The sequence below is a fragment of the Cavia porcellus genome, unplaced genomic scaffold (assembly GCF_034190915.1).
Source record: "Cavia porcellus strain 051 isolate PalLab524CR breed Dunkin Hartley unplaced genomic scaffold, mCavPor4.1 scaffold_1, whole genome shotgun sequence".
NCBI classification, from domain to species: Eukaryota; Metazoa; Chordata; class Mammalia; order Rodentia; family Caviidae; genus Cavia; species Cavia porcellus.
This window is the reverse complement of record NW_026947484.1, coordinates 215,359,844-215,386,513: the sequence shown is the minus strand read 5'-3', so window position 1 is coordinate 215,386,513 and position 26,670 is coordinate 215,359,844. Positions and strand designations below refer to the sequence as shown.

Sequence of the window (26,670 nt, the reverse complement as noted above, 5' to 3'; positions counted from 1 at the left end):
CTGAAGAAACTGCATGAACCAGGAAAAAGCCAAGGTCTCTGAGACACAGAGGGTATCTGAGCAGAGTTCACACTCTTCCTTGGATGATCAAAGAGAAAATGTTTACCGGCAAACTTCCAAGTAAGCAAGGACAAGCTTCCTTGAGAAGTTTCTAGGAGGCAGCCAGCTGTATGACATTGCTGGATCCTGATGTGCAGTTCATCATACCAAAGGAGACAGGGGAGAGCAAGGAGCAGGGTGCACAGCTGTTCAAAACCCCACCCACATCTCAAAGGCCAAGATGGGATACAGCTATGAATCATACCTGGCTGGTTTCCCTTTGTGGGTTTGTCGAGGCAGAAGGTCAACAGGAAGAGAATATCAATATATACAGCTCTGGTCACCAAACATGGATTTTGCCTAGAAAGATAAACAACAAAATATAAATTGATGTTTTTTCTCCCTGAGGCCTAGATCACAGGAAAGAGAAAATGGGTGTTTTTCACCGGCAGGTAATGAGGCTCAGGTACAATCAGAAGTGGTTAGCAAAATGAGTCGAAGTGCATCTAGTGGAAGCTAGGGTTATATGTGGACCAAACAGGTAAGACCCCATGCTCTCCGAATTAACAGAAAATAGGTAAAACCCAAGGTTCCATCCTAGTTTATTGAAAATAAGATATGCTGTGAGCGGGACAGACAACTTTCCTCTCTTATGTGCAGAAATTTTCTGGAAAAAAATATGACTTTGAAAATCATGGACTTAGCACTTTGGAGAACTGAATCCACGTATGAGAAATCATATCTCTAGTCTTAAAAACAGCCAAGCGCATAACATACATATAAGACTAATAAACACTTGGGCCAAGGTCTTTTTCTCAATAAACAGAATTGTTTTCTTCCAATAAATGGCTTGTTTGACTTTCTGAACATGGTAGAAAACAGTAAGTAGCTCAGATTTGGAGGTCTTGATACAAAAGGGAAAACGGACTTTCTTTTGAGAATAGCGCTTGAAGGGCCCTGGTTCTGGGCCTCTGTTCATCCTGACCACAGAACAGGCCACACTCTTGGTGGACTAACCATCCCGGAAGCAAATTAAGGGCAGGAGGTCACAGCAGGGTGGTGCCTTGAAATGCACCTCTCCCCTATCAGGGCCTGGGCGTGCCCTTCTCCTCTACTTCTTTTCTTTGAGAGAGGGTCTTGCTGTGTAAGTTCAGGCTGGTTTTGAACTCACTGTGTAGCCCAGGCTGTGGCCTCAAAGTCACGGCAATCTTCCTGCCTCAACCTTCTGAGTGCTGGGATTACCATCATGTGCCAGCACACCCTGGCCTCCTCTTCCAAAACTGGCACCAGTGAGGGCAGCGGATTTCCTGACCCAACTTCTCACACCCTGTAAAGGCACAGTTTCACCATATCCCTTAAGGCTGTTCCCTCCTTTATCCCAACTGCCCACATCTTTCAGCCAGCACCAGCCTGACAATGAGAAAGCTGTCAAATACCTGAGGTGGATCCAGCTTGTACGGTGGTCTCTGCTACTGACCCGCCCCGCAGCCCTGCTGACTGGCTTCCCTTATGTGTCTGCTTACTCTCTGACTGGCACTTAACCTACTAAACCTAGTGTATATGACACCTTAGGTCTAGCCTAATTTCATACCTATGCTAGCAATTTTTAAAACAACTTTAAAAAAGAGGTCACACACACACACACACACACACACAACTATAAAAAGAATTCAAACAATCCAAAAGGGGCTGTAGTGAAATGAAGTTCCTTTGCCATAACCCAGGGTTACTACTTACTAGCACAGCCTTCCAGCCACCTTCCCTTCACTTACAACCTGCTTGCTACCTTTACATTGGCAGCTCACTAGGTATTAAGTTCCGAGTGTCACTACTCTGCATTGGTATGTGATGAATACCGTTTTATTAGGCATGGGCCTCATTTTCTGAATGGATAAAAACTGCTCCATTTCACAGACCTATCTGTCCCTTTTGGACAAAACTCAAAGTAAGATACTTTGTGGCAGTGGTAATAGTACTTTTGTACAATAGGTTAGAGCATGTGGTGTGTACTGATTTACAGGTTCAGCAACAGAATTCAGTTTTCCCACAGTCTGACCACTTCGGACCACTATTAAACTTTTTAACATTTTGCCAAGAGAATAAGTAGAAAACAGTAATTCGCCGTTTTAAATTGCAACTATATTAAAACTGAAGTTGACTATCCTTTTTTATGCTTTTAAAAATATTTGAAATTACCATTTCTGGATTTGTATTCAAATCTGCTGCTGTTCCCTTTTTCTGTAGTGATTTGTAGGTGCTCTTTGTATAGAAAGGGAATTTGCCTTTAGTCACCCATGATGCAAAATTTTTGCAGTTTTTTCTTTAACTTTATAGAAAGCTTCATAATTTATAAATGTTTAGTTCTACACAAATATATTAATATTTTTATACCATCTTGGTTTCTCTAAGATTTTCTGTGTTTCATGTATATTTATCACGGTGTACTAGGGATCAAACCCAGGACCTTCTGCATGCTTACATAAGTAAGATCTCCCAGACTTTCCTAGTATTTTACAGTTTCATCTTTTTGTGGCCTCTTCCCCTCCCCCTCCTTGTTCTCCTCCTCTTCCTCCTCCTCCTCCTCCTCCTCCTCCTCCTCCTCCTCCTCCTCCTCCTCCTCCTCCTCCTCCTCTTCTGAGACAGAGTCTCCCTCTGTAATTCAGGCTGGCCTTGAACTCAAGGCAGCCCTCCTGGGTTGGAACTACAGGCACTCCCACATCCAGCTTCAGTTTTACTTTTTGACAAAATGTTCATAACTTCTATATATTTGTAATTTATTTTGCTCTTTTATTTTTCAATCTTCCTATCTTTTGGTCTAGTTTCTCCAGGTTTCTCAACAATAATCTGATGTCATTCTTCCTCCATTCACGATGGATAGCCCATACAGAGTATGACAATTTCTTTAAAGACATCATTCTTACTTCTGGAACTTCCACTATTTAACCTCTGAGACCTCTCTCTCTTTCTCTCTCTCTCTCTCACTCACTCATACACACACACAGGCCACTCAGGGAAGAAAGCCAGAACAGCCACTGCAGAGTGCAGAGGGCTGGCCTTGCCACAGAGCATCAGTGAACCTGGGCTGAGCCAATGGCCTGCACAGCAGGGGATGTCTCTGTGCAGCCGACTCTGAGCTGGTGTGGGGCGGAGGTGCACAGGAGACCAGTTACTGCTCTGAGAATATTGGGAAGTATCGGAGAGTGAAACAAAGACAACCCTTGTGATAGGATACGGAGAAATGAAGAGGGCTTATGGAGATGTGATTCCAATTAGGCAGTGTAAGATGGGAAAAATTAAGAAGGACAAAGTACAAAGAAAGGCATTTTGAGAAGGGACAACAGATGTGGGAGGAATTTGTTTGGCCTGTCCAGGGACCTGGACACATCAGCTTGCAGATTAGAGAGCATGTTAAGAAGGCAGGAAGGAGTGCCACGGGCCAGGCTTTCAAGGGATGTGTGACTTTATGCTTGCAGGACGCTCCTTACATCATCACTTACTGCCTGCTACCACACGGCTTCCCAGTCAGACCTTCTTGCCCAGGATGTTTTTCTGTGGAACCATACAGAATTGTAAAGGAAAGTTTTCGGGAAATTGGTTTGCCTTTCAAGTCTGATGAGGAGCCTGGTTTCCATGAGGTTTTATTTTTTTTGGTAGGTTCGCATCTTTTTGAACATTTCTAAATGAATGGAGGGAAGGCTGGCCACCTTCAGAGCTCCCTCCTAGGCTTTCGTTTTTTGTATCTTCTCTAGGCCTTGCACAAGCTGGTGGCTTGTTGGCCTGGGATACCTCAGGGAACAGTATGACTGTTCCATGGCTGTGAGGATCTGGGTCAGGTCTGTCTCCAACAAAGTTACTGAAGGCTCCCTCAAATGCAGCTTGTTCAGCCTCCAGGAACGGAGGATTTGGTCACAACAGTCAACCCATGGCTTCGGGTAACTCAGACAGCAGTGCCGGCCCCCACCCACAGTTGATGTCCACCCTGCAGAACGGCCTGTCTATGGTCTCGGAGCTGGGCTTTCTCTGAACTGGCTTCTAAGTCAGGAAAATAATTTTTTTCTCTTTCTTTTTCTCTTGCTATGACTTGTGTGTTCTGACTTGGAAACAGTACACTGTGAGTTCAGGGTGAGCCAGAGGTTTGTTCTCGGTCTGTCAAGCCACTTTCATGATGGGAATAAAATCCTGAGGAACAGCAAGCCAGCTGGACAGGAAACCAAGCCACAGGGTTTTGGTGGGCTTGGGAATTTTTTTTCTACCCCTAAATGGAAAAATCCTGGCATGGGGCTTGGCCTAATGAAGATTTATAGCGTTTGAAAAAAGTCAGAAATGGTCAGGGTCTAACAGATGGGCTGGAAAACAGCATAATAGTAGCCTTAGAAGGAGCAGAAGGCATCAGGTTTGAGGATTACATTTATATAAAAAGTGAAATGAAGGTCTTGCTAAGAAGCTTGCTTTCTTATCATCTGTGCCTTGACAAAGGTTCACCCAAGAACCTGATTAATATGTTTTTTGTCCTGGGAAATCTCTGAGCTTCATTAAACCCCCTACCCTCTCTTCTGGAAGTGGGGAGGAAGCAAAAGGGCGGGCAGGGAGCAGGGCTTCCCAGACCAGGCTACAATGGCCCTAGTGTGTACCGGACAGCAGGCGCTCTCGGGAAGTCTGTGATAAATTATTCACTTTGCCTGTCCCTTCCGGAATCCCAGTGGCTGCAGGACTTTTTAACTGAGGCTCATTCATTCAGAAAACACTTTATAAGAAGCTACTGAGAGTGAGGAATAGTGCCGGGATTTGGAAACATGAAGATGAAATGATTCAGTGACACAATCACTGCCCTCAAGGAACTTAGAATCCTGAATAGTGTTTTTCAAACTGTAGGTTATGATCCTTTTAGTTGGATATGGAATCAACCAGTGGGTGGGGACAGCATAGGAGAAGGGAAGGAAAAGAGGTAGGAGAAACAGAGAGAGGGAGGAAAAGGGAAATAAGACCACAGTGTGTCCAAGCAGCAAGGGTAAGCACTTTCTCAGTAACTTGATTGTTACATATTGGGTTTCTATACAGTCCTTGCCCAGAATGAAGTTTTTAGTAAGCTATATATATATATATATATATATATTTTTTTTTTTTTTTTGTCTTTTTCCTTTTTATAAGTACCGGGGATCGAACTCACGACTGCCTGCTTGCAAGGCAGGCGCTTATGTTGCTGAGCTAAATCTGCAGCCCCAAGTTATATTATTTTTAATAAGATGTAATAATTGTTGAAATGCCAACAATTTTAAGTAAGATTATTGTCTTGCTCTGATTTTTTCTTTTTTAGACAATAAACTATTCTACTATACACTTGAATAGTAGCAATAGAATTACACTTGATATCCAAAATGATGGTGCTTATGTTGAAAGTTAATACTGTTGAAATTAACTATGTTAAAACTTGAGTAAATGTCCTTGAGTAAACACATCAAGACGCTGTCTCAGGTTTTAAAAACTATTTTAAATGGCTGGAGGTGTAGCTCAAAGGTAGAGTATTTGCCTACCATGTGCGTAATCCTAGGTTGAATCCCTAAAACTGCAAAACAAACTAGACAACAAAACAAAAAACAAAAAACCCAAAATTCAAACTGTGCAAGATTTCATGGGGGTGATATTGGTCTATGTGGTGTATCTACTTGTATGCACATACAGGGTTCACAGACATATACATACACATTAAGCCATATGTAAAAGGTATTTCTTGAGTGGCTGTCAAAAAATTTGAAAGCCACTAGTTTAGCAGGAAAACATATTATTAATCCCACTAGATGACAATGAGTTCCCTGGCGGAGGGCTCACAGAGTAAAGAGAAAAGGGGGTGGGGTGGGGACCACTTCCTCTGCTGGTATGTCAGGAAGGGCCTGGGGAATGAGTTGGAAGCTAGGGAGAGGTCTGGGAAGCAGACAATGAACAGTGACCCCAGCAGGTTCAAAAACTTGGGTACAGGACAGTTTTAGAGAATGAGGAGTACTAAAGGGACACAGCAGGCAGACATACGGGATGTTATCAACAAGGGGCCCCAAACGGGAGTGAACTTTAAGAGCTCCAAGAGCTCCCAAGGGTTGAAGGCCCCTGAGAAGAGACTTCACTAGTTCCAGTCACAACAGAAGGCTCCGGGGACCACTCAGTACTGTACAGCCCTGGTGGGCTCCAAGAAAGAACAGGAAACTCACTCTGGACACAGCAAATTTCCAGAACTCACTGCCATCTTCAGACGGCTGGAAACAGCTGTTTTGACTTTAAGCTGCTGGTGTCCATTAAGTTGAGAAACCTGATCTAGACTTCAATAGGGTCGGGGTCTGGCTTACTTCAGTCCCCAAGGAACTACTTCCCCAGGACCCTATTAGACCCATGGCTTAACTGTATCAATCTAAAACACTCACTGAGCACTGCTGGGATCTCCTTCTTGTGGGGGAAGGTGGAGGGAGGGGGTAAGGCCTAGCCTTGCAGAGCTTGCAGTTACAGGGATTGGAAAGAGGTGTGTGCCGAAAACCCAAATACATATAAAACAACCAGAGGGAGTGCCACGGAGGAGGGGTCTGAACCATGAAGGATCTGGCTGGTGAAAGGGCAGAGAAGGCATTCCAGACACCAGGCAGGTGCAGCTCACAGCTGCGTGGCTTGGGGGGACTGGGTCTTCAGCCCCAACGGGGCCTCCTGGCATCAGCAGCTCTGTGCCTGGAGCCAGCAGTGAGCTGGGAAGCAACATCCTGGGGCTGAGGAGCCCACACGGGTGGGAGAGATGACCACGGGAAAAGAGGGCAAAGGCAGTGAAGTCAGAGGACAAGGCAGGGAGAGGCGAATGAGCACAGAAGGAAGGACAGGCTGGGGACTGGCAGAGGAACAGGACACAGCATACTTCCGCGTGCTGCTAGGATCTCCTCACTCAACACATGTCCAGCCACGGACATGCTCTTTATTTAAAACACTACTCAAGTCTCTCCTCTAGGAGAGCTTAGCCATCAAACAGCCTCCCGGACAATGTGAACAGCTGACTCAACCCCAGATACTCTGCTGACCCTCCTCTGGTCTCTCAGAGATCTGGTGGCCATATTTGCAGTCTCGGAAGTTCTGGGGGCTGCCAGGTGGCTGTCCTCATATTTGGTTCTAAAAGGAAGAGCTGCTGTCCTTAGGCGCCAGGAGACCCTTCTCTGACACAGGCCACATTGAGCCAGGTGTGGAAGTAAAAATTAAATTAAAACAAGTCTCGTCTCCTGGTCTCATTTCCATTTTTACCTCAGCCGCCAGCCAAGTAACCATCACATGGCACTCCTGGAGAAACAAGAGGGGGTTTGTTTAAACCAAGATGCCAAATGGGCATGAATTGCAGAATATATATTTTTAAACAAGCTACTTCCCCGCACTGTAACAGCAGGAATTCAGATCTGCAGGAGGTCAGCTAACAGCAGCATGCAGGCCTGGCAGGCTCCCCAGGCTGGAAGTTTACCTTGCCCTGGTGTGGGGAGGTGTGTCACCAGGCCGCATTTCTATGGTGTGCACCAACACCTACCCTGCCTTTCTTGATTTGGGGCTTTGCAAGTATCCATCCTCATGGCCCTATGTCTAAGCTGCCTGTAGTTCTCCTATTTAAATTGTTCCATTTAAAGTGAAATCACCATCCATGTCCTGGTCTGATGGTAAACCAGATTCCAGGGAATTCTCATGGAGATGCTATGTACAGAGAGACTATAAGCTCAAGTCTGCAGAGAGAAACTAAAGGCCCAGGTCACACACTGCAGAGGACAGTGAGCCTCCCTTGAGAAAGCAGTGTTTGCTCCTGGGGAATGAGACCCAGGAGAACAGAGGGCATTTCCCCCTTTAATGGGGTCCCACAGAAGCATTCCTCAAAGGCCTGCAGCCTGTGAAAAGCACTGGGGTCCCCTTCTCAGACTCCTCTGCTTTCCCTGGGAATGTTACTGCTAGAGAAAAAGCCCACAGCCTCCAGCCAGGGCTTCACCTTCTCGCTCCATGAAAGCTCACCTGCCCTTTCAGAGATCCCCCAGGGAACCGCTCACTCCCCCAGAGACTCTCAAAATTTTCCATCTTTCCATTAGGCATCTTTTTCTCATTAATGCAGTAACACTTAAGCTATGTGCGGAGAATGATGAAAAAGAGACCTTGTGTGGGGCTTGGGATCTGTTCAAAGCCTGAGGAAACTGTTTTAGAAGGTGTATGTTTTTTATTCCTTTTATGAGAGATGCATGTTTCCCTCCCTCTGGCTTGTTTAAAAGTAAAGTTTAATATGCTGCCAGAGAAATTGCTGGTTAATAACTTAATAAGCTATGTGCCAGGAATTATGGGAGAAAAGAAATATCTAAGAAAAATTTTACTGTACAGTTTGAGGTCTGGGAGATATATAGCATCAGTGATTAAGTCCTCTCTTTTCAAACCTTACTTTCTAGGTGCATAAAAATGATAAATAAGTGAGAAGAATGAGAACTTGTGGATGTAGCAGGAGAAGTCTGCACATAACAAAGTGAGACTTTCTCCCAGTACCATCAATAGAACTGTGTTTAATAGGAATCTGTCAAGACATAAGCTGGAACTTCAGTCCTGGCAACAATATTAATAGTGATAGCAAACATAGTGATAACAAAACATAGCCTTATACTAAAAGGTTTTTTTTTTTTTTAATTTTTTGGTTTATTTTATTTTATTTTTTTTCTCTTTCTAAGACAGGGTTTCACTCTGTAGTTTAGGCTGGTTTTGAGCTTACTTTGTAACCTACTTACATTGGCCTCGAACTCATAATGATCTTTCTGTTTCAGACTCCTAAGTGTTAGGATTTACAGCTGTGTGCAACCACACCCGGCTGTGAAAGTTTTATCTTAAAAATATTTCTATATAATTTTATCTTATAAAATTCCTAAGAGGGAAAAATAGGCATTATCATTACTATTTTTGCAAATCAACAAAATTGCTCATAGAGCTCCTGTGACCTACATGAGATCAGGGCAAAAGCTAAGACAACAAACAAATTGTAGACAAACAAATATTATCTATGTGTCCCAAACACACTCAGATAAAAAAGAAGACATTGTGTCAGGCAAGTAGAATGTGTTGGTTTGCACTCAGGTTCTCTGGTCCTGTGCCTGGCAGCCAGTCTAGGAAAAAGCAAGGCTGCTTTGGTGAGGACCAACACAAAGGCATATTTCCAGCACAGCAGATTACATTATAAAGCCCTAGTGGGCAAGCCAAGTGTGGTGACACATGTCTGTAATTTCAGGACAATGGGGTGCTACAGTAGCAGAAGTATGAGTTCAAGCCTAGCCAGCGCAACTTAGCAAGACCCTGTCTTAACATAAATATAAAAAAGGGTTGGAGATGTGGCTTCATGTGGAGACCTTGGGTATTTTCCATATCCGCCTAGTTCACACTTTCACTTCTGTTCTCCACCATGTCCTTTCCGTATTCACCTTTTCACACCATCCTTTTAAAACCTGGACCTACACAGCACAGCACAGGCCCCACCGACAGCACAGGCCCCACCGTGCTGCTGAGCAGTCGAGTAGAGAGTTGGCCCAGGCTTGCTGGCCTTGCAGGCACTCTGGCTCTGCTCGATGTCAGCCCAGCACATTGGTTTTCAGATTAGAGGTTTCCATTCACCAAGTGCCTCTAGAAGCAGCCCTCCTGTGGCCACCTGGGAACACAGGGCCTATGGGATAGGACAGCCCGTCTGGCTCCTAAATCCTGGAATGAGCCCCTGAACTTTTTTTGGGAAAGTGCTATTCCCAGAGGCCCACAGGCCAGTCCAACCACTGAGGAAGTCTAGGGAGTCCAGGTAGGAAGTCAGGAGTTAGGAGGAAGGAAGGGAACAAGGCTGCTCATACACGTAAGAGCAGCTCCCATGACCCACAAGCCCTCCTGGAGACAACTGAAGCCTGGTTACAGGGGACGATCATCCCAGGGCTGAGTCAGCGCCCTGTAAGGGCAGAAGAGCTCCCTCCCGCAGGCCTGCGTGCTGCTGGAAAGCCTGTGGTCACAGTACTGAGTTCACTTACAGGAACTGTGTCTACAGGGTCATGCCTACAAAACACTTGTGTGATCTGGGGAAACAAACTCATTTCCACATTAGAAGTTCAACTTACTGGGGTGCTTCTCTCAGCCCCTTCTGAAGCTGCGGTGGAGAGCAGCCATGCAGGAAGGCCCCGGTGCCCTATTTCGGTGTGAACTGTGTCTCCCATCCCCACATTTCCAGCATCCTGAATTTCCATATGGGACTTCTGTTTGAAGAAAGAATCTCGTTGGATTAGGTAATCTCTAAATTCTCTTTCCTGCTGTAAATTCTGTGGCTCCATGGTCCCCTGAGCAACGTCGGAAAGATAAAACCCAAGTGGTCTTAAATGTACATAATATTTCTATTCCCATTGTGGAGGCCCAGGGAGGTAGCAAGCGTTTCCAGGTGACAGCAGCAGAGCTGGTGGACTGCTATTTTGGTTAACCTCCCGGAGAAGGAAGCCTTGAGATGTTCTTCAGTGCGCAAAGACAGCAGCTCCTCCCCTCTCAGCCTGAGCGTGTCGTGTCTTCTGAGCTCTTGAATCAAGTCTACCACCCTCTGGCTGCCGTCTAAGGGCTGCCTGTCACAGCCGCTCTCCCTGACTTGGCGCGTCTCCTCCTCCTCGGCACTCTCTCCCACTGCCCACACTCTAGCACCTGTGTTGCCTGCAGGATCTTCATCCCTTCTGTGCACAACCTTCACAGGCTCCTTCCTCACCATCTCTGGAGTTTCCAAGTCACACTCCTGCTCTGAGAATACTTACCTCCTCTAGAAAGTTGTCTCTAACAACTCTCATCTAAACTTTTACACTAAATGTACTTTTATTTGTGTCCCACTGTTTGTTATTTCATATGATTAAGGTCTCTCTTTTCAGTTAGATTGGACTATGACCAGACTCTTATAACCAACGCTACTGACCTGGCACTATTATGCTTAATGTTCTCCCCACAGGCTGAGCTCTGTACCGGCATTCCTTCTTCGTACTTGGCAATGACAGGGTCACAATTTACTTAGCAACAAAGGCTCTCCAACAGTATAAATGGCCTTGTTCCCCAATTTAAGAAAACTAACCTTATCTAACAAGTAAATCTCACCTAGCTTTTAAAGACTTCTTTTCCTCCCAGAAGACCTCCCTGACACTACTACCCCAGAAGACGGCACTTCTCTCTCTTCCTGGCTCTGTAAGACTCTTTGACTCATCCCCACGCTTATTTTATTACTTTTTCACTTGTGTACAGTTAGTTGAATTCGTACTAGTCTCACTTGCATGGCTTTTGAAAGATACAATGTCATTCATCTTTATAGTCTCCATCATGCCTATTACATTGCCAGTTCCCACAATGCCGAGCTCTGTACCAGGATTCCTGATTCGTACTTGGCAATGACACTGTCAGAATTTACTTAGCAACAAAGGCTCTCCAACAGTATAAATGATAGTTTGTGATTCTCAAGTTGGCATTCATTCACTAAGAAAGGAACATAACGTAACAAAGGTGTTGATTTATCCAAAAGATGGAACATGTTACATGCTAAGACTTTACATAACAGTACGAGAATGTGCTGAGGACACTTAAAACCTGCAGTCTCTTGCAAGTTGGGCAATGACAACATTGCTGGAAACTTCCAACAGCAACACCCAACAAGCCAACAGCTACTAAGCCTTCTATGGAACTAGTCACCATCTCCGGGTCAGGGATGCAGATTTCTATATTTAAAGAGTAGAAATCATCAGTGGTTGAGGATGCATTCTTGGTGTGCAGTTACAGAAAGGGACTATTTTTATTTCTTGAGGCAATATGAAGAAGTTTGACATTGGGCATCCTGCTCAGTCTCAATTTAACATATTTGATCACTTTTGACTACATTCACTCAGATCTAGCTCACATAAACCCAGCCTGTCAACAAGAAATGTTTCATATATTTCCAAACTTCACTTCTCAAACAGCTTGCACCTTCAAAACTTGAGGCTGTATTTTTGAAAGAAGTATTTAATGAAGAAAATGTTTTGCACCTTGTTTCATTGGTTTGGGTTGAAATGTGATAATTTAATGTTCTTTCTGTTTTTAAAAAATACAAACAGGATCTTAGCTTGACCTTAAACATTCCTGAGAAGTCTGAAAGGAAGCAAACAAATATCAACAAGGTTGGGTCTAAAATACACCAACTCCTAAGGCTGGGGATATAGCTCAATGGCACTGGGCCTGCCTGGCAAGTGCTAGGTCCTGAGTTTGGTTTCTGGTACCAAAATGAATGAATGAATCAACAAATCAATCAAACAAACACCAACTCCAATTCCCTCATTATTCAAATCTTTGCAAGGCCCAGGGTAATTTTAAATAGGCTGGGCTGGAGGATTTAAAGAGGGATTCTAATGAGTCTCCCTCCCTCCAGTAAAATTTTAGGCTTGAAAGAAAAGCAGTGATCATTCCCCCACCTTCTTTTAAAATTAAAATGGTGGCAGGGGGTGGTGTTAACGGGGAAAACTTTTAGTTGAGAATAAAGAGAGAAAGAAATTGAGCAAAGACAAAACAAACCAAAAAACACAACGCAACCCCAGCAATACCTGGAAACTTGCTAGGTGACTAACCACCCCTGTTAAGACTTGTTTCCCTGAAAGTTTTGGCAGGGATTGCAAACGAGAGCCTTAAAATGCTGTACTATCATCTGAATATTTTCACAGTCCTTCCGGACTGGATTAATTTCAGGGGCATCGATGTGAAACAGCAACCTGCAACTTTGTAGAGGGCTCAGGCCTCTCTTTTATTTCAAGTCACCGGGAAAGACTCTTTCTTAAGAGAAAGGAGTAGGCCAGTAGGCAGGGGAGATGTGGGAGGGGTGAGGGGACAGTGGGAAAATGGAATCAAACCTAAGCCTCAGTATTGCTACCTGGGAACTGTATTGTGTGAATAAATCTGGTGGTTAGAAAATAAATGCTGTTTTCAGCTGTTGTAAAACAAAACGGAATCCTAAAACAGAAACTCAACAGTCGACCACAGCCCCTTAGGGAAGAACTGAAGAACCAGCTTTGTCTCTCTAAGCATATTTTCCTTACACATTTAAACCCACAGGGCCCCACAAGGCACAACATTCAGCTTAGCAGGGGCCTAGCAAGGAAGAGAAATGGCAGAAGCGATGGGCACGTGGGTGAGGGGTAGCCAGAGGAGGAAACAGGGAAGTGGCTGTCTTGGGAGGTGGCGGAACAGACAGGAGCACCTGGGGGGGAGGGGGTTGAGGGGTGCCGCTGAGGATGGATTACACAGTTCACAGATTTGCAAATTAGAATTAAATTGGGGTAGCAACTCCTTAGGTCTCGTACTCAAGAGTAGGTCTTCAGCAAACATTAGTTCCCGTCATCTCCTCTACCCTTTATCAATGCCATTTTATTTTTTTTTTCATTTTCTTTTTTGTCTTTTTCATTTTTATCGGTACCAGGGATCGAACTCATGACTGCCTGCTTGCAAGGCAGGCGCTTATGCCGCTGAGCTAAATCCCCAGCCCCAACGCCATTTTATTTAAAAGTTTATTGTCAAGGTTGCTTTTGTAGTAGTAACCTTGGGAGTTATTCTTGTATTCCTGAAACTGCTTTTCTCATCAGAGTATCAGTTTCTTATTTTTCAAAATGACAAATATGTATTACATGCCACTACAGCATTGGTCCCAACCCAGGCAATGACAGAGGCCACAGATATGGCTGCTCCAGAAGAGGGAATGTAAAGTTCCCATGGAGAGCACTGGTGCCACCAGGCCTTCAGTGCAGGTCACCCCAGGTTGGGGACAGTGCCAGGTGATGCCTGTGGCCCTTGCTCACAGCCCAAATCCTCGAGAATGAGGGCATGATGGTGGGAGCCTTTCTCCCTGGGGGTTGGAGGATCACACTGACCGGCGGGGGGGGGGGCATTCCTCCTCAAAGTACACACAGTGCTCAGCAGCAGTGGGTCACCTGGAAGCTGGCCTCAAGCCCCGCCCCACACCTGGCAAATGAGTCTTCACTGTAACAAACTTCCCAGGTGATTCCTGTGCACAGCATCTCTCTCTGAAGCACAGTCCTAGACAACACCGAAGTTATGGCCATACAAAACCGTGACATAAAGTGTGTGGCCAGGTGGCGGCAGCAGGGCCCAGGAGAAAGATCCCAACAAGGTGCCGGGGCCTTGAGCCCTCAACACACGTTAGTGTTCGTCGGAAGGACATTAGTTCTGCTCAGCTGAGTGAAAACGGACAAATCCCCGACTACTGCAGGCTGCCACCTGCCATTTGTAAAGGCTAGGGATGAAACACATACAGTAGTTTTTTCTGGATCTAAAACTCCATGTCTATGAGCTCACTTGAAGAAGACTCTGTTTTGTTGTCATTGCAGGCTGAAATAGTGTTTTTATTTATTTAATTAATTAATTGTTTATTATCAGTACCAGGGATCGAACTCACGCCCGCCTACTTGCAAGGCAGATGCTTATGCCGCTGAGCTAAATCCCCAGCTGTTTTTGTTTTTTCTATACTGAGAATTAAACCCATGAAGTAATATTTTTTTTTTGTCTTTTTCATTTTTTATCGGTACCAGGAATCGAACTCACGACTGCCTGCTTGCAAGGCAGGTGCTTATGCTGCTGAGCTAAATCCCCAGCCCCGTAGTAGTAATTTTAATAAAAACGGTTCCACAATTGATACAACTTGGTAGATGGCAGGGCACAAGAAGCTGTTGAATGGAGTGATACAGGTATAATATGTTTTACTTAAGCCTCACCTCATGGGAAAAAAAGGTGACACAAACTTCTGGGACACCAACCATACCAGAATATCAGATTTATTTATTTATCCCCTCCAACAAATCTGTCTTATTTCAAGGTGAGAAAAGGAGAAGGAGAAGAAGACGATGATGAGGAAGAAGAAAAAAAACTACAACAAAATTTCAAAACACATTAATCAGGCGGCAACAATGGTATGTACATTGCACATTGTCATCTCCAAATCCTTCACCCAGAGCACAAGACATCCACATTCAATTGTGCAAACAATATCAGCACAAATCTTTCTCTTCAGTGAACTCATAGAAATCAGTAGTATATCTTAACTATTTTTTATATACATATACATACACAGACATATTTTTTCTTTCAGCTTGTCACACTAATGAAACACTATAATGTTTACACACGTGTATCTTATTTATTTCACTAATGGGTATATTCTCAAGTTGCATCCATTTACCTATGAAAGTCTACAGTTTGTCCTTCTTTATGGCTGAGTAGTACTCCATTATATAAAAAAGACCACATCTTTTTTATCCATTCCTTAGTCACTGGGCACTTAAATTGTTTCCAAATCTGACTATTACAAACTGTACTGCTATAAACATGGGGTGCACATATATTGCTGTGGCATGATGTTTTTAATTCTTTTGGGAAGACACCCAGAACGGGAATAGCTGGATTGAATGGAACCTCCAATCCTAGTTTTTGGAGGACTCTCCGCGCTGATTTCCACAGTGGTTGCACCAGTCTGCATTTCCACCAACAGTGAAGAGTTCTCTTTTCCCCACAGCCCCTTCAGCATTTGTTATTGCTTGATTTCTTGATAATAGCCACAGACTATCAGATTTAAATGACAATTTCAAGGGCAAAGTACTGAAAATACCTAAATCAGAAAGGCTAGGGGCAGAGCCTGGCATCAGTAGGTTTTAAAATCTCTCCAGGTGATTCTAACTTGCAGCTATAAGCATTAAGAATATCTGCTTGGAATAAAAACTTAATCATGGGGCAAACTTACACTCAGTAAGTACCAGCACCAAGAACCACAACTCCTATTTCCACGGCACCAGCAGGGATCCTCAAGGGAGAAGTGGCTGCAGGGTGTGATGAGGTGCAGACAGTAACAGTCTCTCATGGGAGACGGCTAGGACTTGCGCTCTGGCTCGTGTGACCACACAGGAACTCGGGTGCGGGAGTGACTGAAGGGCAGTATATGAAGTCAGAGTTGAAAACCTATCCACACCTGTTTGACTTGTTTGTTAACTCATGCCAACCAGAAATCCTAACTATCCTGGATGTCTTATATACAGGGTTTGTCTCTATAGAAAAGTTAGTTTTCCCATACTAAAGGAGTTTTGTTTTGTTTTGTTTTGTTTTGTTTTGGAGACAGGTTCTTTCTATGCAGTTCAGACTGCCCTTGAGATCACTTTGTAGCCTAGACTGGTCTGGAACTCACAATGATCCCCCTGCCTCAGCCTCCTGCGTGCTGGGACTACAGGCGTGAGCCACCATGCCCAGCTCTAAAGGAGTTTTGAGAAGAGTTCAACAAAATAATACATACAAATCTCATATGGAGCTTGGCATAAAGCAGGCACTTGAAAAGTAAAAGTTTCCTTATCTAATTAAAAAAATCTGTTAGAATTTTGGTGGAGGTCTCTGATGTACTGCTGGTGGAACGATAAACTGAAATTTCCCTTCTGGAAAGCAATCTGGGAATGATAGGAAGACCTTTAAATATTTTCATATCTCCCAAGTAATTTTTTCAACTTATGGAAATCAAACCTAACTCTCTCTCTCTCTCTCTCTCTCTCTCTCTCTCTCTCTCTCTCTCAAAAAGTTGTTCACTAGAACATTATTTATGATGCCAAAAAGTATGAAACAAACTGAATGGCCAACCATGAAGCAATGATCAGGTAAGCGTAATGCCTGATTATGAAGGCGGCAAAAGCATGCTAACTTCAATAAATGATGGGTTTGAAGATTTTTTTTTCTCAACTCAAAAAAAATGGGCAAATTTTATTTTGGAGGATGTATGGGTAGTAAAACAAAGAAGAAAAACTAAGAAACGCAAAACAGTGATAGTCTTGAATTAGTAATAGAGTACAAGACATTTATGTTTTAAATACTTGTCATTTAAAGAAATTAGTTGTGGCAAAATATAAATAAATGTAAGATCTACCATCTTAACAACTTGCAAGTGTACAGCGGTGTCAGGTACAGCAGCGTCACAGTGCTGTGCAGTTAACTTTGAGAGGCCTACAGCCATTAAGCAGCAGCTCCTCCTTCCTCCTCCTGAATGCTCGGCAAGCCCCGCTCCACTTTCTGTCCCCATGACTGGGACTCAGCACCTTCCATACGTGACGTGGACCCAGACAGTCACTGCTTTCTGTGCTTGGCTTACATCACTTAGCATAACGTTCCCAGGCTTCACCCATGTTTAGCATGTGTCAGAATTTTCTTCCCTTTTACAGCAGTATAACATTTCAACTGTATATAGCATATATTTAAAAATTTTCATAGTGCATTTTAGTTATTCAGAATGAAGATTTCCCTTTTTTGTATATGGAAATAGCATATTTTAATCATTTATATCCTATGCCCCAGGCCTGTCTCTCTCCCTTCTTGCTGACTCTTTTCTTTTATAGTGTCTTTTCTACTTTTCACGGCATCTTTATTTTTTCCTTCTAGATTTCACTATGAGGAACCACATGGTTTGTCTGAGTCTGGCTCACTTTGCCTAACATGATGCGGTGCAGTTCCATCCATTTTCTTGCCAATGACAGGACTCTGTTCTTCTTCATGGCTGAATAATACTCCACTGTATATATAAACTATTATTTTCTTTATCCATTCTTCAGTTGACACTTAGGGTGCTTCCATAGCTTATCTGTAAATTGTGCCACAATAACCATGAGCATGTATTCCTATAATACAGATTTTAATTTACTGCAGTACACAGAGGTGGTACAGCTAGATGAAAAGGAATTTCTACTTTTACCTTGTTAAGTAATCTCCACACTAATTTCCATAGTGACTGTACTATTTTACCTTCTCACCAACAGTGTAGACAGGTCTCTTTCCCCAAAATCCTTACCAGCATTGTTTTTTTGTATTCTGATGACAGACATTTTGACTGTGATAAGATGGAATCTCAATGCAGTATTGTTTGCATTTCTCTGACAGCTAATGATGCGGGACATTTTTTCTCCATGTAATTATTGACATTTGTGCTGCTTCTGAATAATATCTACTCAGTTCATTTGCCCACTTAATGATTGGGCTCTTTGGTTTTTTGGTTTTGAGGTTTTTTTTTTATATCTTCTGGCTATTAATCTTCTGTCATTAGAATAGCTGGCAAAGACTTTCTCCATTCTCAAGCCGTCTCTTCACTATGTTGGTTGTTTCTTTGGCTGTGTGGAAACCTAATTTGATGTAGACCCATCTGTCCATTCCTGTTATATCCACAGCTATGGTGTCCTGTTCAGGAGGTCAATGCTTATGCCTATGTCTTAAAATGTTTCTCTTATGTTTTCTTCAACAGTTTCATATTTTTAGTCTTCTATTAAAGTATCTGATCTATTTTGAATTCATTTTTGATCAAGTTTCAATCTTTTATGTATTCACCATATTCTGTTCATTCACTATCATTAGTCAATGAACGCTTAAGTCAGTTCCATGTTTTAGCTACTGTGATAATACAGCTATGAACACAAATGTACATCTCTTTAAGTTTCTGCTTTCACTGTCTGTTGTACGTTTCCAGAATTGAAGCTGTACAGAGTACGTTTTTAGTAGAAATGCTATATACTATTTTCTACAGCTGCATCATAAAGAGTTTTAACAACAGACAGAATGCTTTCAGGACACTGTCAGATATATATATATATATATATATATAAAACTTTAGCTAGACAAAAAAAAAGCATAGGAAAAAGATGAAGTAATTAAATAAAACTATTAACCAATATAGTGGTTTCCACTAGACTGTAGTGAAAGTATACTTTTGTCTTCTCTTTTCACAATTTTGTACTTGGATATTTCCTATGATAAAACACAGACCGCACTGACAAGAAAATAAAATGAAAATGGTTTGTAGCGAACATTTCTTTTTGGTGATCACATCACCTGTTGTGCTTTGTCTGAACAGTCACTCAGCTCACTCAGTTTATTAACAGGGACACACAGCATGTGCATAATGCCTACATCCTTTTCCTTTTGAAACCAAAGAAGGAGATAGTAGATAACCAAACATACTCCTGAAAAAATTTTAAGCCCAGTGCAATAATAATTTTCTTCTCTTCCTCTGACTTGGTAAGAGCTTTCAAAGTCTTTCCTATTCATCCAGGGCCTATGATCCAGCCAGGATCGCTGAGCTGCAGTCCACAGACAGCAAGGCTGGCCAGTGCACCCGGCCACCACCGCAGACCAGCGGCTTACTTCTGTCCTCCCTGGCTCCTGGCCTGACACAGCTTAGTCTTCTTTCTGTAGTTAGTGAACTGCCTTACACCATGAGAGAGACACTGAACTGGACTGAGGAGGGAGGGATGGAGGAGCCTGAAGGATTAATGAGCTGATTTCCATAAAGGCTTTGACATCTTGGAATGAAAAGTGGCCTGAAAGAAAAGGAGCCCAGTCCTTTGCTCAAGCCGTGTTGCCAGCTGGCCATCCATCACCAAAGTCCCAACAACCCCATGGCTATTGCTCAACCATCTCATGTAAATCCTTATTAATCTTACAAAGTCAAATACAAACATATGACAAAAGTCTTTATGTGCCCTCAATTTCAGAGTCAAAATTGAAAACTGAATTAGTTATTTCATGACTCCAATGAAATGTTTTAAAGCCTTCTTTGGGAACAAAAGGAAAAATAAATGATACATTCACTAAGATTTTTGAACTCAAAGAACTGAAGCTAGTGATCAAATAAATTATAGGAGGAAAAAGGTGTTAGTTGCTGGGGATTTAGCTCAGCAGCATAAGCACCTGCCTTGCAAGCAGGCGGTCGTGAGTTCGATCCCCGATACCGATAAAAAAAAGAAAGAAAAAGGTGTTAGTGCTAAAATTTAAACCGTTATTTTCTTTCTGTAATAACACTGGTTTTTCACAGCTTATACTAAAAAGATAACAGAAAATTCTTAGGGGATTCAAAGGAACACTTATTTTTCTCTCATGTGTAAATTACCAGGAACATAAAGGAGCCATTTCCGAGGTGGAGTCTGGACTGATTTGCACTGGAACATCTCCATGGCAAAGGTGTGTGAGATGGCAAAGAAGGGTCTGCGTGGAGAGGGGACCACTAGGACCTCAGTGGGTTCCTATGGGATTAACTGGCATAGACAAACAGCTGCCACAACAAGAGACCCTAAGGACAGGGCAGGTATGGGGTGGGCTGAGGTTTCATCCACATCCAGCTCTATGCTTGACTATTTGGGACCTTCAGCGTAGTCCTGTCGATGGAATGGCTCACATGGAATGACTACTGTACCTTCACAGCATGTTTTCCTTCCAAAGTCCACTCTGGGCTCTGAAAGCCTCCTGATTAATACTTGTAAAAGTGTATTGTGGGGGCTGGGGATTTAGCTCAGCGGCATAAGCGCCTTCCTTGCAAGCAGGCAGTCGTGAGTTCGATCCCTGGTACCGATAAAAATGAAAAAGACAAAAAAAAAAAAGTGTATTGTGGAGCAGAAAGAAACCTGGTGTTAGGGACCATCCACAGACCACTCCCCAAGATCAAAGTTCATACTTGGAAAATAGAGAGCTGACTGCCCTGGAAACAGAGAAGCGGCTTTCCTGGACTCAGGACAAAGACTGTAGAAACCCACCGAGATGCAATGATTCGTGCCTTTATTTTCTAGGGTTGAAAATTCAAGGAGAAAAATCCGAGGGGAGAGATGATGACAACAATGATGAGGATGGTGATAAAAAGGCCAATTAGAGAGTAGAAAGGGGACATACAGGAAAGGTTTGAAAGGCCTGGAGGACTTCTTGGGCTGAAGAGAACTCGCCTGGCAGCTTCATCAGCCGTCTTTAGGCACACAGTCCGTCAGCGACTGGCTTGTCACTCCATCTCCTCTGTCTCCCTAACTGGTAGGAATGGACTCAAGAAGCCAGTAGGCAGTGGTTTTCCATAAAAGGGCAGAAACTCATTCCTTACAGCACTGTAGGAACTGCAAAGTGGGATTCTTGGAGCAGAAGCAGAATTTCCACATGATGACTTGGGGAGAACCCCGACTGCCTGATCCCTAGAAACAACAGCTATAAATGTGACCCCAACTACTGTTCTCCTGGGAAATGTGACTTGTGGATTCTAAAAAATCATGCAAAAGACAAAGGATACTAGGCGTAGACAAACACTTCATGATCAAGCAACTTCTACTCCAAATAAATGGAGGAAATAAAAATTAGATTAATGATGAAAGATTTACCATAGGTGTTCTGATTTTCCAGATACTAGAGGATCCTCCCCTCATTATTACTGTCTAGAGTTATTAGTGCGGAGGCCACTGTTGAGATACACCCCCATTTGGGGTATCTTTCACCAGCTCTCCTACCCAAAGGGCACCTTAGGAGCTGTCACTGTGGCTCCTGCCTATTTCTTCACCTTTGCTCTCTGCCACAGGACAGTTCTTCAAACCTACCATGCCTTTTCATTTGCTGTGTTTGTGGCGATACTATCAGCCAAGCTTGCAATTCTCCCTGGATCGTTTGGCAAAATTTTACTCATTTCTTGCTATTGATCACATATAGTTATTACACTTAACCAAGTGAATGAAAATTAGCTACTCACATGTCTTTCTTACCTCCTGGAAGCTCCTGAAGCCAAGACCATTTGTTCTCTCCCTCTGCACACCCACCTACCTGTTGGTGCCTGGCCTGTGCTCAGCAACACTTTGTAGAATTAAAATGGTTTGTGTGCCTCACACTGCCCATGACCTAACTTCCCATATAAGGTGGGGAGCTCAACAAACTAAACAGAAACACATTCTGGGGAGGAAGAGATAGAAAAACAGATAGACTACTGCATCAGACACCTGATACATTGACTTTTAATAGGCACCACATACTGTGGCCTGGAGTGCAGTAAGGTTACTCAAAAGCCTACCTTGCTGGAATCTACAGAGGATGTACAGCATCCTTGCAGGAACACTGTCCTGCCAAAACCAGAGTACGCTAACATAAAATATCAAACACAAGGTTATAGAGAACATTCCCTCTAGATTATTAAATGAAAATTTCTACTTACTTGATTTTTCACACAGGAAATGGTCTAAGTTCCAGAATAAATTAAAAATGGCAAAGATGAAAAACACACGTATCCACCCTTCTTTTTCCTGATTATTCAAGCTATGCACTGCCCACTCCGAAATGGCACCTTCCACCCCTCTTCTACTCCCTCAGTGCCTGCTGACAGCAATCTCTAGCCTCTGAGACAGTTTACACACACGACTGAGCCAATTACTGCCTTTAATTCTTCTCATGTCTAATACAGGGTTGGGCACACAGTGGCTATTAAGAAACCAGCACCCTGGTGGGCAGATAAAAAGCCTTATTACCTGTCCTCCAGTAACTCAGGAGTTTAAAAAAATTGTCAAAACAATGTTTTTATTTCTTTATTACAACCCAAAATTCTAAAAGGATAAATACTCCAATAAGTTTAGAAAACTCATGCCAATAACTTTAAAACCTCTCCACAACTAGAAATTGCAATTCTCGAATACAGTGCTAACCCCTGATAATTCCTTGCTCATGTGGAGTTTTAACATACCTCTTGGCCAGCCAGAGTTTGGCTTTGGTACAAACAGTGATGTCAGTCAGCTCCTGCTGAAAGTCGGGGTCCATCCTGTGTTTGGAGTCTGAGTAGGCTTGTAACAAATGAAAAACCTAAAGCAAAAAAGAGAGAAAGCAATAATATCCTGCTGTAAAAATGTATTTTTCCTAAATGCTCACTTTCTTCCTTTTAGGTTTCCTCAAAATATTCTCTTCAAAGAAAGCAGACACCTGCAGGATGTGACGCTGGTGTAGCAGAAGAGCACGCTGGTTATGGAGGACACAGCAGTGGTGAGAACCTACAGCCTCCACCCACACCTGTCTGTAGGTCCCTCACACAGTCCCCAAACCTGGGCACTATTCTGTGATCAGACACTTGCTCCAGATTACTAGTTAGAAACAACCTACAAATGGATTTATTTACATTAACAGTCTCACACGAAAATAAAGCATGCCCCCCCCTTTTAATTTGTGTTTTGCAGCACTGGGATGGAACCCAGGGTCTCATGTATGCTGGGCAAGTGCTCTATCACTGAGTACACTCCCTAAAATGTGACTTTTAGAGGCAAAATCTTCCTGCAGGAAAAATAAACTTCCTCAGAGTCCAAATTGGTTTATGTGTCTAGGTTCATTAGAAAAGTGTTGACTAAAGAAGCAGGCACACCAATGTTTGCTCTTCAAATAATGAGCAGGGATACAGCAGGTCTTTTCTTAGAGTCTGCTCTTAGCCGTCAAGACGTGCCCCACTCTTACTCTTCTGTGGCACTCTGTACCAGAATTAAAGAGCGTAAGACAGACACTGTTGTCTTTCTAGCAGCCTACATGCAGAATGACGCCCACAGTTCCAACAGACACGTCACACAGGCCATGTGTAAGTGTGTGTGCTCAGCAGGGATATCCACAAAGCCTCTGCAGGACAAACCTGCAGCAGAGAATGAAAGGGAATAAAGGGTAGCTGAGATTCTCTGACCTCCATTAGAGCCGAGGAGAAAGATGCAAGTGAGAGAAATCCTTGTTTTAGGGTTCCTTGTCTGCATCATGGGGGCAAAGCGCATGGAGGAAAGCAAGAACAGATAAACACACCAAGACCTTTAATGTCTATTTTAAATTTTTTCTCTCTATTGTATCCTTCATGGGAGCAGCAGAAGACTCGTTCTTTCTAAGTAATCACATTTGGCTTTTACTTCTTTTCCTCATTTGCCAATGAAGGCTCCGACTCACAGTAATGAGGTAACTGAGAGTGAGACAGAGCAGGGAGCAATAAGAAAAAGGCAGAGGCCAACATAAAGCAGGTCCAGAGTTGTCAGACCCTAAATGGGTGAGCTGGCAGGGTTTCCTGGGTCAGCCGTCTGCAGCTGCTACCTACAGTACATGCTGAGCACCTTCTGCTCAAAGGAGTCAAAACAAATGTTGATTATTTTGCTATATGTAACTATCACTGTTCTTTTCTTAAACAGAACTGCCCCTGAGAATTCACACAAGTCCCAATGTAGAGGCCACAAATGCTTGCTCTCATAAAGGATCTGTGAGTACAGAAGCAACAGATCAGATGTCCCTCCTTCCCCACACCCCCTGGGGACCCACACCGCCCACGTGGAGTCTGGAGAACTAGGTCTAGCTGAGCTGCCGTTCTGTGTGGTGACTGCCAGAGGGAAAAATGCCTCCCTCAGCTCAGTCCCACTGTCCTGAGAGAGCTGGCAAAGTCACTGAGACTTGCTTTCTTTTCTCCACAGCTGGACCAAACCAACCACTGGGGTTTTTCATGTTGTCACAGGATCATAATTAATCAGCAGACACAGGCAAAATACATGACTTTGGAATTTACTTGTAAAGAAAACTGTGAAATTTTCAAACGCTTCTCATTTAGGAGTGATCACTTCAAAAATAACTCCTGATGGATGTTTAAACTTAGTCCTATATTTGCTCACCTTGCTTGGCAAAAACAAGACTGTTTTTGAAACGCTTGGTAGCTCTGGTTTATGAAAATCAGCCTACAGGTCCATCAATTCTGTCATCTTGGTCACAAACCAAACAATTGTGATCCTGGTTATTTACCAGGAATGAATGGAAAGTGATCTGTTTACGCAGGACAACTGGAAAGGGAGGTGACTTAGAAGAATCTGGTGAAAATAAGCAAGTAGAAGAGAGAGAGCTACATAAATGAATAACAGGTCAGAGAAGTCAAGGGAAAAATGGGACCGGGAAAGAGAGAGAGGAGACAAGCCAGGGCAAGAGGAGGAAAGTTTTTAACTAAATCTATGAAACAGGCTGGTGTTTTAAAAAATATTTTTCTTTCAGAAAATAAATTAAAATATTTGAATATCCAACCACCTCATATGACATTTAAAGTATTAGGTTCAAGAAAAACGCGGCCATCCTTTGGTGTGAGGTCCAGGCCGGAGGCCAGGCTTCTGGAACTAGGATGCGCGGTCAGTCCTCATGCTCACAGAAGCTCCTGGGAAGGGTCATTTGTCCTTCAGCTCTAAAGGCGGCCAGAGGCAAGGCAATGCCTTTCTTTTTCCCAGGCTGAAGTTCTGATGCAGATTCTGGGCTAGGGACAGGGGTGGGTGTAGGCCTGGGATAATTCGCAAACAGACTTTAACACAGAGATCCCCAAAGCTGCCAGACCGCAGGGCAGTGGTGTTGAATCTATGGCCTGCCGAGCCAAGGTCTGACAAATTATAAGCACAGATACAACAGGCAAGATCATGTTAACTGTGCAAAAGCACACCTCGTGCTAACATTCACCTTTCAATAAAAAGCTGTTTGTATCACTGAAAGTTGTTACTGTATTTTTCTTTTAAAACAAAAGATCTTAATGTATGAGTTGTTTTCTAATCTAAAACCTCAGTATTCAGGTTTAATTGCAATGTTGACACTGTGATAAGTGGGTTTTGGGTTGCAGTTTGGGTACTTGGTCTCTAATGGCTTTGCCATCACTATCCTAGGGGAGGGTGACTGAACACGTGAGAATGTTAAGAAATTGAATGTCATATTAGGTGTTCCAATTTGTAACAGGATTCAAAGACCCAGTCAACAGTATTTATTAAGCAACTATTATTACCAGGCACTGTCTAGGTGTCTGCAGCAGAGACCAAATAGTCCTTGCTCTTCTGCAGGCTCCATCCTAGTCACAGATAACCCACAGCCTCTCTGGTGCTACCTGGTGGATGGAGGAGCTTTATAACCTGCACAGCTGCATCGCCGGCACTTTCCTGTCTATGCTTGACCTCCCCCCAACAGTCTGGTGTACAGTAAGAACTCCACAAGCATTTGCCACGCTGAACTAATGTTGATATTTGGTGACTCTGTGTTAACTCCTTCAAGACATATCTCCTTTGATTCGATAACCTGCTGCAGTTACCAATTTCTGTGCTTGGCATGGCGACACAGAGCTGTGCAATGCAGTGCTCTTCACTCTGGTAGACCTAGTCTGATGGGAGAGGCAGCAAGGCTAGATAAGAAGTCAGAATCCAGGCACATGAGAGTGTAGAAAGACACGGCTTTGGACCTCGGTAGATGTGGATATAAACCAGTTACTAGCTGTGAGCCTTAACAACTGGCCTAATCTGTAAAGCGAGTATTCAGTGATCCCCTCCTTATCTGAAGAGGATGCATTCCAAGACCCCCAGGGGATGCCTGAAATTTCAGACATATTGAGCCCCATATGCAGTATGTTTTTTCCTATACACACATACCCATGACAAAGTTTAATTTATAAATTAGTCACAGTAAGAGATTAAGGACAGTAACTAAAAATAGAAAAAACTAAAAATAGAAAACGATATACTGTAATAAAAGTTATTTAAAACTTATAAATTATTTATTTCTGGAATTTGCCATTTAATATTTTTGGACTGCAGTTGATTGCAGCTGAAATTACAGAAAGAAAAACTGTGGGTGCGGGGACTACTGTAATAGAATCTACCTTGTGTGATTGTAGAGATTCAGAAGAGCATAAATACTTCTTGGCAATGCACTAGGAACCTGATAAAAATGTCGGTTCTCTTCTGTGTTGTCTGCTCCCTCTCTTTTAGTTTCATTCTAAAAATAAACAGTCAGAGAAGGCTTTGCAGAAAGATTGATATTCAAATT

General features: G+C 43.2%; 1 protein-coding gene and 1 long non-coding RNA gene across 4 annotated transcripts in view; one reads left to right on the top strand and one right to left on the bottom strand.

Moving 5' to 3' along the window:
* Thada (THADA armadillo repeat containing) overlaps nt 1-26,670 on the bottom strand; it is a 315,049-nt gene that overhangs the window by 77,839 nt on the left and 210,540 nt on the right. For both annotated transcript variants that reach the window (XM_063229252.1, XM_063229250.1), the window contains 2 exons: nt 22,574-22,689; nt 305-399 (listed from right to left, as the gene is read on the bottom strand). In XM_063229252.1, coding sequence (XP_063085322.1) covers nt 305-399; nt 22,574-22,689 — 211 coding nt within the window. The remainder of the gene's footprint in view (nt 1-304; nt 400-22,573; nt 22,690-26,670) is intronic.
* Nucleotides 10,080-25,355, top strand: LOC134471195 (uncharacterized). 2 transcript variants are annotated; one of them, XR_010040504.1, is made up of 6 exons: nt 10,080-10,319; nt 14,906-14,999; nt 16,646-16,721; nt 19,994-20,061; nt 20,664-20,895; nt 22,770-25,355. It is a non-coding gene; the product is annotated as an uncharacterized LOC134471195 (long non-coding RNA). The 2 variants fall into 2 exon arrangements; XR_010040507.1 differs by lacking the exon at nt 20,664-20,895.